Source organism: Cricetulus griseus, chromosome 4 (assembly GCF_003668045.3).
Source record: "Cricetulus griseus strain 17A/GY chromosome 4, alternate assembly CriGri-PICRH-1.0, whole genome shotgun sequence".
Lineage (NCBI taxonomy): Eukaryota > Metazoa > Chordata > Mammalia > Rodentia > Cricetidae > Cricetulus > Cricetulus griseus.
In genome coordinates this window covers 177,489,803-177,504,390 of record NC_048597.1, presented here as the reverse complement: position 1 = coordinate 177,504,390, position 14,588 = coordinate 177,489,803, and the positions used below count along the sequence as shown (strand labels likewise).

General features: G+C 40.0%; 1 protein-coding gene, 1 non-coding gene and 1 pseudogene across 4 annotated transcripts in view; 2 read left to right on the top strand and 1 right to left on the bottom strand.

The window, feature by feature from the left end:
- The first annotated feature begins 1,628 nt into the window (after positions 1–1,628).
- The window catches only part of Trip4 (thyroid hormone receptor interactor 4), a 57,910-nt gene continuing 44,950 nt past the window's right edge, over positions 1,629–14,588 (top strand). Inside the window, exons 1-5 of one of the 3 annotated variants that reach the window (XM_027411310.2) lie at positions 1,629–1,994; positions 5,882–6,051; positions 7,711–7,844; positions 11,131–11,343; positions 13,609–13,687. In XM_027411310.2, the coding sequence (XP_027267111.1) occupies positions 1,894–1,994; positions 5,882–6,051; positions 7,711–7,844; positions 11,131–11,343; positions 13,609–13,687 (697 nt within the window). In that variant the 5' untranslated portion in view covers positions 1,629–1,893. The remainder of the gene's footprint in view (positions 1,995–5,881; positions 6,052–7,710; positions 7,845–11,130; positions 11,344–13,608; positions 13,688–14,588) is intronic. The other 2 variants (XM_035443778.1, XM_027411309.2) reach the window with 2 other exon arrangements.
- LOC103159393 lies at positions 3,884–5,807 on the bottom strand (annotated as a pseudogene).
- Positions 8,334–8,497, top strand: LOC113831265. Its single transcript, XR_003484628.1, has one exon. It is a non-coding gene; the product is annotated as a U1 spliceosomal RNA (small nuclear RNA).

The window sequence follows — 14,588 nt, the reverse complement described above, 5'->3', positions numbered from 1 at the left end:
AGCAAATAGCTAGAGAAAATGTCAAATGTACATAAAGGCAATCTACATATTATTGTAGTTGTGGTTGTTTTGTGTTTGTCTTTTAACACCAACAATGTTGATGAGGGATGCATGTTAGAGAAAAACACAAAAAAGGATGACACCAAATGTTTAATTAAAATGGCTACTTAGGGGGCTGGGAATATATATTAATGGGATTTCTGTCTAAAGTTATACCTTCCTGCTGGAGATGTGACTCATGGCCTTGCATATGTTAAGTACTGAGCTACTAAGCTGTGGGAATGGATAAATATAGAAAAAGGCAGATTATTTGAATACACTAAAATTAATAATGAATACATTAGATTTTCATGAAAAGATAGAACTTATTCTCATCATTAATGAACACTGGCTGCATTTTCCTTTTTTGAAAAAGCTGGTGGTGGGCCGGGCATTGGTGGCACACGCCTTTAATCCCAGCACTTGGGGAGGCAGAGGCAGGCAGGTCTCTGTGAGTTCGAGGCCAGCCTGGTCTCCAGAGCGAGTGCCAGGATAGGCTCCAAAGCTACACAGAGAAACCCTGTCTCAAAAACCAAAAAAACAAAAACAAAAACAAACAAAAAAAGCTGGTGGTGGGCCAGCAAAATAGTTTAGAAGGTAACAGCTAAGGACCTGTAGGGCAGAAGGTTAGAACTCACTCCCACATGTTGTCCTCTGACTGTCACATGTGCATTGTGCATTTGTGGTAGCCCACCTACATATATACACAGGGAGAAACACACAAAAAAAGATTTTTTTGGAAAATTTATTTATTTTATATATATTGACTTTTTATTTGCATGTACACCTTCAGATCAGAAGAAAGCATCAGATCCCATAGATTCTGTGGCATAGAAAGTTGTATGGGTTCTGGGAAATGAACTTAGGACCTCTGAAAGAGCAGCCAGTGCATGCTCTTAATCGCTGAGCCCCAATATGATAACTTTTTAAGACAGGGTCTCACTAGTAATCCTGGATGGCCTGGCCTTGAACTCACAAAGGTTCACCTACCTCTGCCTCCTGCAGTGCTAAGATTAAGAGCATGTGCCACCATACCCAGTTAATGTAATTTATTTTTGTGTTTTTTTTTTTTTTTAACGTGTATGTGTGAGTGCCTGCATGTATGTATGTGCACTGCATGCAAGCCTGGTGTCTGTGGAGGCCAGAACAGAGAGTAGGAGTCACTGGAACTGGATTTGCAGGTGGTTGTTAGCCTTCGTGTGGTATAACAATGTGATTCTAGTCTCAGTTACAGATGGCACTGAAATTAAGCACCACCATCATCAGAGCAAAAACTACTCCAGTGCTTACAAACAGCTCGCAAGGGCTGGAGTTTGTGTTTTACTTTGATTGTCAGTGAGCTTCATGCCCAGTCTCCCTCCAACCTCTTTTTTATTTTGAGACAGGCCCTCGCTAAGTTACAAAGACTGACTTTGAGTTCACTTCGCACCACAAGTAGGATTTAGGTTTGTTATTCTCCTGACTAGAGATGTCTTTAAATGTTCTACCATTGGAACCAGACTAAATTTAAAAGCTGTACCCAGACTTCGGGGTCCTACTTTGTTTTATTCTTACTACAGCTCTTCTGCAGGTGCGTATATTGTCTTAGCACAATTGTCAAAGTCCTTTCTGGAGTTACACCTCTACGTCGAAGATACACTCAAACACGGAGCCCCCACACACGTGTACACAGACCCGGAAGCTGAGAGAAGCCTGAGGCGGCCCAAGTGGGCGGGACCAAACTCAAAGGGGGTGCGACCTAGCGGGGCGGTGCAAGCTTGCGGAACCCTAGTCTACGAGGTCGCCGTAGCGAAGGGAACTAGTCCGGCGCAGGACGAACAGCTTTTGCAGCCCAGCTGGTTCCGGTTGGGAAAGATGGCGGTGGCTGGGGCGTCGGCCCGGGAGCGGCTAGTACACTGGTGCACACAGCAGTTGCGGAAAACTTTCTCCCTGGATGTCAGCGAGGAAATCATACAGTAAGATGGGTTCCAGGGCCGGGGCGGGAGGCAGCTCTGAGATACGACCTGGTAGGGCGAACAGGAAAGCCGGGAGGACTAAAAAGTTGATAAGAAATATGATAAAAGGGGCTGCAGAGGAACTTTCGTGTTTAAATTTTGGCCTCCACTTTTTCAGTTTATCCCCTAGATAGGTATGTCAGACTCCACTCACTTTCTTAGGAAAGTGTAACATTGTAATGATTAGACCTGCAAGACTGTCCCGAGAACAGGTTTGCTTACAGATTGTGGAGAGTGAACAAGTCGATACTGGCTTTCTAGAAATTGCTTATTCTGAACGTTGTAGTTTGTATCAAGCAGGACCCAGAATTTACACGGGGATGACATGGGACAGTATAGATAGTTCCCGATGCAGAGTCACAGCTTCGGTTTTCTCTTGCCACATAATTAGTTTTGGAAGCTTCAGCAAATTAATTTACCCCTTTTGTAAGCCCCTCCTTACTTAGAAAATGAATTATTACTAGAGCTTGCTCTTAGTGTTTTAAAATTCTTACAAAACAGATGACGATTATTTAATGTTTGCTGGAAATAACTAACTTAATTTGTTGCACTGTTGCTATATATTAGTCTCTAGGGCAACCAGGATGACATAGACAAATTGGGTTTACTGTGTTGACGAGTTCTGCGATGTGAAGAAGTTGAGGATCTTCTGGGAGCACAGAATAAACTTTTCAGTAGTGGATTAACTATTCAATAAAGGATATGGATTATGATTTGAGACTTGGGAAAGATGCCTCTCACCTTAGAAACTAAATTAGCACAAGTCGGGCTTCAAAGTATTCATGTTCATGTTGAGGGGAAGATTATAAAAACTGGATTAAAAAACAAAAGAAAGCCGGGCGTTGGTGGCACACACTTTTAATCCCAGCATTCAGGAGGCAGAGGCAGGCTGATCTCTGTGAGTTCCAGAGATCTGTGAGGCCAGCGTAGTCTCCAGAGCTAGTGCCAGGATAGGCTCCAAAGCTACACAGAGAGACTCTGTCTCGGAAAACAAAACAAAACAAAACAAAAACCCAAAAAACAAAAACTAAGACTTTTCCTTAATTTGACTCTTTGTTGCTGAAAACAAAATTGCTATTCCAAAATTATAAGAAATACAGTCAGTTTTCTGAGTTTGGGAGAAAATAGATTTGTTTTTTTAAACAAGAGTTAAGATAGCCTGGCTGTTTTAAAGTTGACACTGTAAGTATGGTTTAACACTTGCTTACATTTTAAAGATATCATAAGTTAGACAAGAAGCATGCTGATCAGAAACACTCAAGCTAAGCACTCTATAGTATTCTTTGAAGTAATTATTATGTGTTTACTAGTTGGCAACACGCTATTATGTCAGGATGAAAGCAGTTTCTGTGCTCTGTTTGACATTTAATTGAGAATAACACAGATGGAATGTTGTAAGAACGCAAATAATTTGATATGTGTCCTATATATTAAACGAATTTTTGTTGTTTTTTCATGACAGGGTTTCTCCATGTAGCCCTGGCTGTCCTGGAGCTTGTTCTGTAAACCAGGCTGGCCTCAACATCACTGAGATCCACCTGCCACTGCCTCTTGAGTTCTGGGATTAAAGGCTTGTTCCAACACTTTACAGCGTAACTTTCTAGCTTTTTTAGTGTAATTTTTGTTTGTGTTTTTTTGAGACAAGGATTCTCTGTGTAGCCCTGGCTGCCCTGGAACTCACTGTGTAGACCAGGCTGGCCATAAACTCACAGAGATCCATGTGCCTCTGCCTCCCAAGTGCTGGGGTTAAAGGTATAGACCACTACATTAGGCATTGTCTCTTTAAATTTCTTAATGTTTTAAACTTTTATTTTTATATTATTTTTTGAAGGTCTCCATTTTTTTTTAAATTCTTTATGTACAAAGACTAGCATGATCTGTTTCGCTGGGTAGACAGTCTTGAATAATCCATTCAGGGTTGCTTAGTCCAACTTAATGAAGCCTGTGTCCTTCTCGTACTGACGGAAACACTGACCATGTTCAGCCCATATTTCCGGATCAGACTGTGGCGGTTAGAGCAGATGCGGCAGGAGCGAGAGCCCTGACTGAACTTTTGTGGGTGACTCCAGTAGAGCTGCCTTCAGCCGGCTAAAGAGAAAAAAGGCTTATTTTTATTTTTTATGTGAATGGTGTTTGCCTGCATATGTCTATGTACCATGTGTGTAGTCCTCTCATAGACCACAAGAGGGCATCAGGTCACCTGGGTCACCAGTTTCAGATGCTGGGAACCCAGGTGCTTTGGAAGATCTTTAAGTGATGCGTCTCTCCAACTCCTTTAATTTTTACTTTTGGTTAACTCTGATAACTGCAATGTAGCTCAGTGATAAAGAGCTTATCTGATATGTGCAAGGCCCCACGTTCCATCCACAGCACAACAATGAAACCAGCCTAACAAAATTAAATCTGTTGATTAGAAAATATTCTCAATGAAGTATGAATGCACATGTTTTATTTTATTTTGTTTTTGTTTTTTTTTTTTTTAGATTATAACTGAACTACTATCACACTGGAAGAATCTAATAAGTATATTCAACCTGTTAAGAATATTAAAATGGCTGGGCGGTGGTGGCGCACACCTTTAGTCCCAGCACTCGGAGGCAGAGGCAGGTGGATCTCTGTGAGTTTGAGACCAGCCTGGTATGAGACCAGCCTAGTATACAAGAGCTAGTTCCAGAACAGCTTCCAAAACCACAGAGATACCCTGTCTCAAAAACAAAAACAGAAACAAATTAAATTAAAATGACATTTATTTATGCATGTGTATACACATTTGTGGACACTTGTGAGGTCAGAGGACAACTTGTGGGAGTTGACTCTCTTTTTCTACCACCTAGGTCCACCAAACTCAGGTCATTAGGCTTGGTGACAAGCACCTCTACTTGCTAAGCTGTCTCATCATCCCATATTTAACCTTCTAGTGTCATATACAAAGTTTATGCTTTAGAATCATGTGATAGTTAGAATAGATAGATAGTCCCCGAAAGGTGGGGGGGGGACTTTTATGTTGAGCTACATTCATAGCTGTCCTGGAGTGCATCATCCCATAGGCTGCAGTTTTAACACCCCTGTTTCTAGTGCATGTGCTATCCCATGCTGGGATAATTCCTTCTTTTTTTTTTTTTTAAAGATTTTATTTATTATGTATACAACATTCTGTTTCCATGTATATCTGCACACCAGACGAGGGAACCAGATCTCATAACGGATGGTTGTGAGCCACCATGTGGTTGCTGGGAATTGAACTCAGGATCTTTGGAAGAACAATCAGTGCTCTTAACCTCTGAGCCATCTCTCCAGCCCCAATTCCTTCTTTTTTTAAAGATAGATTTATTTTACGTGTGTGAGTGCTTTGCCTTCGAAGGTATGTGCGCTGTGTTTATTCCTGATGCCCACAGAGCTTAGAAGAAGATGTTGGATCTTCTGGAATTGGAGTTATGGGTGGTTGTGAGCTGCCATATAGGTGCTGGAGACTGAACTTATGTTTTCTGCAAGAGTAGCAAGTACTCTTAACTGCTGAGCTATTCCTCTAGCCACGCAAATTTCGTAAAATACTGAGAAACAATCAGGTTCTTTGTCCTTATCAAATTTATATGCTTAGTACCTAGCATAGTACATGGCTCAGAGTAAACACTCTTAATAAATTAATGAATGCTTTTCGTTTGTTTGTGTTTCTGGAGTAGTGCTGGAATTGAACCCAAAACCTCATGTGTGCTAGGCAAGTTCTGTATGATTAAGCTACCCTCAGCCATGATGAATGATGTTTAGTACCTTCATCCCTGTTATGATTTCTGAATGTCATACAGAATAAGCTATTCTTGTTTCAATAACTTTTATCTTTACCTCCTGAGGTATGTTTTGTCAATTGAGAGTGCTGAAGAGCTACGAGAATATGTGACAGACCTTCTCCAGGGAAATGAGGGGAAAAAAGGTCAATTCATAGAAGATCTTATTAGCAAATGGCAAAAGAATGATCAAGAGTTGGTTTCTGATTCTTTTCAGCAGTGCTGGAAGAAAGATGGTAAGTTAATGTGGTTAAGTGATAATTGAAGTATTAGTATTAGTGATAATGTTTGGCTTTAAAGCTCAGTGTTTTTGGCCACAAGGTATTACTTGTTCACAGCTAACCTAAACAGAATCCTGTGTGTGCATATTTTCTGCTTAGGTCTATTCAGTTATTAATGAATATTGCTCTCACCTATCAGGCTTTTCTGTCTGCCTCTGCCTCCCCAAGTACTGGGATTAAAGATGTGTTCTGTTCCACCATACTGGGTACCACCCACCATTTATAAATTTACAAAAAAAAAAAATCACAAAAGAATCTGGTTCCAGACACAGTTGTAGCTTTAGAATAATTTCAAAAAGTTAACAAATGGATTAAAGAAATATCTTTCAAAGGCTGAGCCCTCATTCAGTAGTAAGATACTTGCCTAGTATGTGTGAGAGCCTGTGTTCAATCCCCAACACTACAAAAAATTATTTTTATAAATATATATATTTAAGATTTATTTATTTATTATATATACAGTGTTCTGTCTGCATGTAACCCTGCACACCAGATGTTATTACAGATGTTTGTGAGCCACCATATGGTTGCTGGAAATTGAACTCAGGACCTCTGGAAGAGCAGCCAGTGCTCTTAACCTCTGAGCCATCTCTCCAGTCCCTATTTTTGAAGATTTTTTTTCTTTTTAAAAATTATTTATTTCATGTGTGTGAGTGTTTTGCCTGCATGTATGTTTGTGCCACGTGCATCCCTGGTGCCCTTGCAGGACAGAGGACAGACTTGGGTTCCCTGGAACTGTGGTTTCACATGGTCTGAGCTGCCATGTGTATGTACATGAAATTGAGCCATGCCTAGCCAGTGCTTTTAACTTCTGAGCCATCTCTCCAGCCCTGTTTTTGTTTTGTTTGCTGTTTTTTTTCTTTTTTCCAAGACAGGGTTTCTCTGTATAGTCCTGGCTGTTCTGGAACTCATTTTGTAAACTAGGCTGGCCTCAAACTCAGAGATCTATCTACCTCTTCCTCCAAGTGTTGGGATTAAAGTCATGCATCACCATGCCTGGCTCCAGCCCTGTTTTTATAAATATTTTTAATGATGTGTATACTTGAGTGAAAGTATTGACAGATTATGAATGATATTTAGAGGTATCGATTTATATAGCACAAACAATGAACACCAAACTAAATAACATCATTATTATACACTGTAAAATGTTGTATTATTAACTTCCACTCAGTATTATTTGAGTTCTCCTTTTTCTTTTTCTTCTTCCAGTACTAGGGATCCAACCCAGGGCTGCTTGCATGTTAGGCAAGCATTCTCCATCACCAAAACTGTTTAGAATTATTTACCATTGACCACAGTCATGAAGATGGCTTAATTTTGAATTGAGAGTAGTTGTGCCTGACTTTGTGTCTTGACTGTAAATATTAAGAATTGCCTGCAAGCCAAGAACAGTGGTGGCATACACCTTTGGTCCCAGCACTCAGGAGGCAGAAGCAGGCAGATCTCTGTGATTTTGAGGCCAGACTGGTCTACAAGGTACACAGAGAAACCCTGTCTTCAAAACAAAACAAACAAAAATAATTACCTTCAGGTTTTACCTACAGAAAACTAAATAATAAACCTTGCTATTCTCTTTCTGTATTTGTGTGTATTTTATTTTATTCTTTAAAGAAATTTTAGATGGACAGAGATCAGTAGACCAGCTAAAGCGGAGTAGGAGGAAAGGAAGAAACAAACAAGAAGTTCCTGCATTTCCTGAACCTGACCTGACTGTAGAGGTCAAAACACCTTTAGATTTGGCCAAGGTAAGTGCTTACAAAATCAAGCTTTTCCTGGCTCTGTGGAGAAGAGGAAATGACTATTATGATTTGGAGATAAAGTGCAGAAATTGGTCTACCATGGTAGATTTTAAAAAATGGGTGGAGGAGGTGACAATGCTGACATGCTTCTTTCTGTGTGATGTACTAGATCTTTTTTCTTTTAAGATAAGGTAGCCACGTAGCTCAGGCTGACCTCTAACTTGCTGTTAGTCTTGAACTCCTGATCTTCTTACCTCTCCCTTCCAAGTTCTAGATTATAAGTGTGTGCCACCACTCTCTACAAGACTTATTTTATTTCATACTAAGGATCAAACTTAGGACCTTGTGTGTGCATGTGAGACAGGCACTTCGCCTTTGAGCTGCATTCCTGTTGGTGGATGAATAATAATTAATAAAACACCCTACTTTCAACTTCATCATTTGAGAGGGCAGTCAAAATTAAATGATTATTTGCTTTTACTAAAACTGCCAGGCCTACTTACCTAGCAGGGGAGATACCACAATCACAAAGGTGGTTTTCCCAGGACAAGGCTTAGCCATTGCATTCTGGATGTGTTGATCCCTGTGATTTTCAAAAAGGTGGGAAATTCAACTACATGATTTTTTGTAGTGGGGGATTGTGTTCTAACTCTCCCCTACAACAACAACAACAACAACAACAACAACAACAACACACACACACACACACACACACACACACACACACACACACACACACACACAAACAAAAAAACTCACATAAAACAATACCCCAAATCACCCGAACAAAAAGCCAAAACTATCAGGCAATTGAGAGACCAAAGCAGGAAGATTGAGAGTTCCAGGCCAATCTGAGCTACTTAGTGAATTCTAGGCCAGCCTGGAATGAGACTGTATTAAAAAAAATCAGTAAAAGATATTTGAGGGGCTGGAGAGATGGCTCAGAGGTTAAAGCTCTGGCTGCTCTTCCAGAGGTCCTGAGTTCAATTTCCAGCAACCACATGGTGGCTCACAACCATCCATTATGAGATCTGGTGCCCTCTTCTGATGTGCAGATATACATGGAAGCAGAATGTTGTATGCATAATAAATAAATAAAGTCTTTTAAAAAATATTTGAATAGTATTTCTGTTTCGAAAGTTTTCTCTTCTACCATTATTATCATTATTCAGTTGTCAAAACTCATTAATAACCAGGCTGGCCTAGAATTCTCTGTGTATCTCAAGCCATCTTTGAACTCAAAATCCTGCTACCTCAGTCTTCCAAGTGCTCAGGTTATAGCCACTGTACCTGGATAACTAAAACATTTATAGTCGTCACAATCTAAATTTCCCAACAGAAGGAAATTAATTAATATAAGAAGGAATTAAAAAAAAAAACAAACCTGAGTATGATACCATGCAAAAAAAAAAAAAAAAATGGGTGAGAAGTGGACATGGTGGCCTCAACCACAATCCCAGGGCTCAGAAGTCTGAAGCAGAAGTCCTTCCCATTCAAGACCAGCCTGGGCTGCTGAATGAAACTTTTTCTCAAAAAAGTAAAACTAAAGCAAAACTAAAAAAACTAAGGAGAATGATATTTGCAAAGATTATCACAAGTGAACAAAGAACATATAACCAATAAGTATATAAAAGTGTTTAATCTCAAGATCGAGGCTAGCCTGGTCTAGGGTGAGTTCCAGCACAGCTTCCAAAGCTACAGAGAAACTCTGACTCAAAAAACAAAACAAAAAACCCAAAACAAACAAAAAAATGTGGCCAATTTTTCATACTCCTAATTTGCTTGGAACTTTTTCAATTTTAGCACCTAAAGTCTCTTATCATGCCCCTGCCCCAAGGCATGAACAAACCCAAGATGTTATACTCATCAGATAAATATATTTTAAATCACTACCAGATTGTCAGTGATTAAAAATAAAATTAGTGTTTGGCAGCATGCATGAAGAACTGTAGAAATGTTTGTATATTCTTTACTTTGAATCCCCATCCCCCACAGCCTTGTGTATGCTAAGGAAGAGTTTTACCCCTGAATGACCCCCAAATGCTATGTTGTATTATTTTAATGCCTAAAGATGTTGTGTACTTTTTCATGTTTCTCTTTATCATTTGAACATGTTGCTATGAAATTCATATTTTATACTATGTTTTATCATATTATATTTTTTCTTATGTCTGTTTTCCCTCTAATAATAGGAATTGAATGTAGAGCCACATCCATGCTAACCACCAGTTACACTGTTTCTTTTCTTGTTAATTCCTAAATGAATAAGTTTCTTACTGACTTTTCTTATTTTATTGATTGCGTATGCTTTGAGATCTGTGAATGTTGTCTACTTTTAGAGGTATTGCTTTAGTTACTTGTTTTATTTATTTACTCTTTGTGTGTGCGTATGTGTGTGTGTGCATGCAGTTTATGTGAGTCTGTTCTCTTCTTTTATATTGTGTCAGGTCATTTAGGCTTGGAAAGTATCTTTACCTCCTGAACTGTCTAACTAGCCCCAAAGGCATTTTTAGCTATGGTTTAAGACATCAAGGGTTGGGAGTATATACCTCAGTAGCTAGCACATACCTACTGTACATAGGCACTTGTTCAGTAGCTAGCACCACATGAAAAGGAGAAATAGGAAAAATAGGACTGAGGATTGGTAGCATGATTGCCTGTCATGTATGATGCTCTGGGTTCCCTCCCCGGCACTGCTTATTGAGTGTAGTCATGTATACATGTCATCTCAGCACTTAGGAGATACAGGCAGGAGGATCAATGCCATCTTCTAGTTTGAACTTAATAGTTCAAGCCAATTGTTACTCAAAAACAAAAGGAACCCAGCTCACTACATTTGAATGATGAAATATCTACATATGCGGTATTAAGTATCTTAAGGGACAGCGATATGGCTCAGTGGGTGAAAGTGCTTGCCACCAAGACTGATGACCTGAGTTCAGTCCTCTGAATCCACACGATGCAAGGAGAGAACTGACACCTGAAAGTTGTCCCCTGACCTGCAAATGCACACCATAGTTGTTTTTACATGTGTAAAACTTCCTTTTAAAAACATATCAAGCTGCTTTAAATGCTAAATTTACTTTGCTCTTAGGTGACTGAGAGCTACTAACAAAATAAAACAATTGCTAGAAAAACAATTACCTTGCTTTTATCAGGCCCCTAATTATAAGTAATCTGTATTCCCCTTCTTTGGTGATTCATGTAAGTTGTTACAGTACTGAGGCTTTCTTCCTTAATTCTTTTTGTTGTCATTGATTAGTGTTCTCTGGTAATGTCTTTGTACATATAGGCACAAGAAAGCAACAACTCAGTAAAGAAGAAGACAAAATTTGTCAATTTATACACAAGAGAGGGACAGGACAAACTAGCAGTCCTGCTTCCTGGTCGTCACCCATGTGATTGCCTGGGCCAGAAGCACAAGCTCATCAATAACTGTCTGGTCTGTGGTCGGATTGTCTGCGAGCAAGAGGGTTCTGGCCCCTGCTTATTCTGCGGCTCTTTGGTAAAGTCTTTCTTTCCTGTTTTGTTTTTACTCTGTGCCCTGGGTGATTTTTGTCAGCTTGCATTATCTGAAAACAGGGAACTTCAGTTGAAAAAATGCTTTCATAAGATTGGCCTGTAGGTAACCATGTGGAACATTTTCTTAATGAGTGATTAATGTGGGAAGGCCTTGCAATTGTGTGGTCTGGAGGGTGGTCCCGGATTATATAAAACAGGCTAATGTATGATGATGTTTGCTTATAATAGCAGCACTTGGGAGGCAGAGGCAGGAGGATCTCTGTGAGTTCCAGGCCAACTGGAGCTATAGAACGAGAGCTTGTCTTTAAAATAGAGAAAGGGAGCTGGAGAGATGGCTCAGGGGTTAAGAGCACTGCCCGTTCTTCCAGAGGTCCGGAATTCAATTCCCAGCAACCACATGGTGGCTCCCAACCATCTGTAATGTAGTCTGATGCCCTCTTCTGGACTGCAGGGATACATGCAGACAGAACACTGTATACACAATAAATAAATAAACCTATCTTTAAAAAGAGAGAGAGAGAGAGAGAGAGAGAGAGAGAGAGAGAGAGAGAGGGAGAGAGAGAAGGGGGGGCTGGAGAGACGGCTCAGTGGTTAAGAGCAGTGGCTCCTCTTCCAGAGGACCCGGGTTCTATTCCCAGCACCCACATGGCAGTTCACACCTGTCTCTAACTCCAGTTCCAGGGGTTCTGGTATCCTTACACCAATGCACATAAAATAAAGTTAAATAAAGTATATATTGCTTATAACTCCAATTCCAGCAGATCTGATACCTGCTTCTGACCTCTGCAAGACCAGGCATACATATGGTAAACAGACATACATGCAGGCAAAACATTCAGACATTCATACAATAAAAATAAATAAGGGTATAAAAAAATAAGCCCTTTCCTCCTACCAGAATTGCTTTTGTCATAGTGGGTTTTTTTTGTTGGTGGTGGTGGTTTCTGTTTTTTTTGTTGTTGGCTTATTTGTTTTTTTCAAGACAGAGTATCTCTGTAGCTTTGGAGCCTATCCATAAACCAGGCTGGCCTCGAACTCACAGAGATCTGCCTGCCTCTGCCTCCCAAGTGCTGGATTTAAAGGTATGTGCCACCACTGTTCGGCCAAATCCTTTGTAATGTCTCTTAGGAAATTTATTCACTACAATGTTTAATGGAATCCCAGCACTCTGGAGACCAAGGCAGAAAAGTGAGGGACTATGTAACTAGGCTGCTCTCAAACTCCCTGTGAGCACAGGTTCATTAATAACTGTCTTTGAACTCCTGGTGTAAACAAGGCTAGCCTCAAGTTTGTTGCAGTCCCCCTGCCTCAGGTTTTCAAGTACTAAACTACTGAGATTACAGATACAGGCTATCATATTTGCCTTCTTGTTCTTTCTTTCTTTGTGTGTGTGTGTGTGTGTGTGTGTGTGTGTGTGTGTTTTGCTTACATGTATGTCTGTGGACTACATTTGTGCCTGGTCCCCTCAGAGGCTAGAAGAAGTAATTGGATCCCCTGGAACTGGAGTTACAGACACTTGTGAGCTGCCATGTGTGTGCTGGGAATCAAACCCAGGTCCTCTGGAAGAGTAGCCGGTGTTTTTAATTGCTGAGCCATCTCTCCAGCTTCAAGCTTCTGGTTCTTTCTAATAAAAAATCTCCTTATAATTTCTGTTGTTGGATTTGGAGTTTGTTAGAACCAAAGGCTTTTGAAAAGTGCCATGATTTTTTTCAGTATTCTTGACAGGAGCAAATATTTTTACTTTGAAAGTAGGTATATGTATATCTATCTGTCTATCTATCTATCTATCTATCTATCTATCTATCTATCTATCTATTATTTTATTATTCACCTAGTTATTCAGAAATATTTACAGCAATGAACTTTTTGGTTTTTCAAGATAGGGTTTCACTGTGTAGCCCTGGCTGTCCTGGAACTCACTCTGTAGACCAGGCTATCCTTGAACTCAGAGATCCACCTATTGAGGCTACTCTTTATAGCATAGCAAGCAAGAAATATTATTTGGGGAGCTGGAGAGATGGCTCAGCGGTTAAGAGCACTGGCTGCTCTTCCAGAGGTCCCAGGTTCAATTCCCAGTCCCCACACGACAGCTCACAACTGTCTGTAACTCTAGTTCTAGGGGATCCAGTACCTTCACACAAAATATATCCAGGCAAAACACTAGTACACAGTAAATAAATAAATAAATCTTTTAAAAAAAGAAATATTATTCAACTGCTGAATGGTAATTCTTTCTTTTACTTTATAGGTATGTACTAATGAAGAACAGGACATTTTACAGCGTGACTCAAACAAAAGTCAGAAACTGCTAAAGAAGCTCATGTCAGGTAAATCCCAGTTTTCTTTCTTGCTTTGTTTTTTTTCATTCTTTGAGACAGGGCCTCACTTTGTAGACCAGGCTGGCTTTGAACTCAGAGAGCCGCCTGTGTCTGCCTCCTAGGTGCTGGGACTAAAAGCATGTACCACTATGCCAGGCTCTCAGCTCTAATTTCTGAGTTTTAATCCTTATAAAGATAAATGCTGACATCAAGGGATGAACTTATATAGGAATTGTATTCTTTTTTTCCAAAGTATTAAGTCTTTTATATTTGAGAACATCTGACAAAAATATTTAAGGACTTTTTTGTTAGGGTGGCACAGACCTGAAGTACTATATTTGGGAGGCTGAGGCAGGAGGATTGTTGGAGTTTGGGTGTTTGGGACTATCCTTTAGTAGATTCTTATCTACTAAAAAATAAAAAATAAAATATAGGTGGTCTGGTGAGATGGCTCAGCATGTAAAGGTACCGTCTGCTGAGAAAACTGACTCCCACCGGTTGGCCTCTGCCTTCCCATATATGCTTCATGGCATGCGCATACATGCACGCACATGCATACACACACACACCCCCCCACACACACCCCATGCTAAATAAAATGTAAAAAGAAAATAGCTTACACAAATGACCCCCCCATACACCCCATACTGAATAAAATGTAAAAAGAAGAAAGTGAAGCTAGGTATGGTGGTGCAAATAAACCTATAACTACAGCATTCTAGAGTCTGTGAAAGGAGCACAGCATGTTTGAAACTATGAAACTGAACCGAAACTAGGCTATCTTGCATTGCATAGTGAGACCCTGTCTCAGAAAAGAAGTTCAAGGCTGACAAGATGGTTCAGAAGGTAAAGGTGCTTACTGCTAAGCCTGATGACCTGAGGTCAGTACCTGAGACCTGCAAGTTGTCTT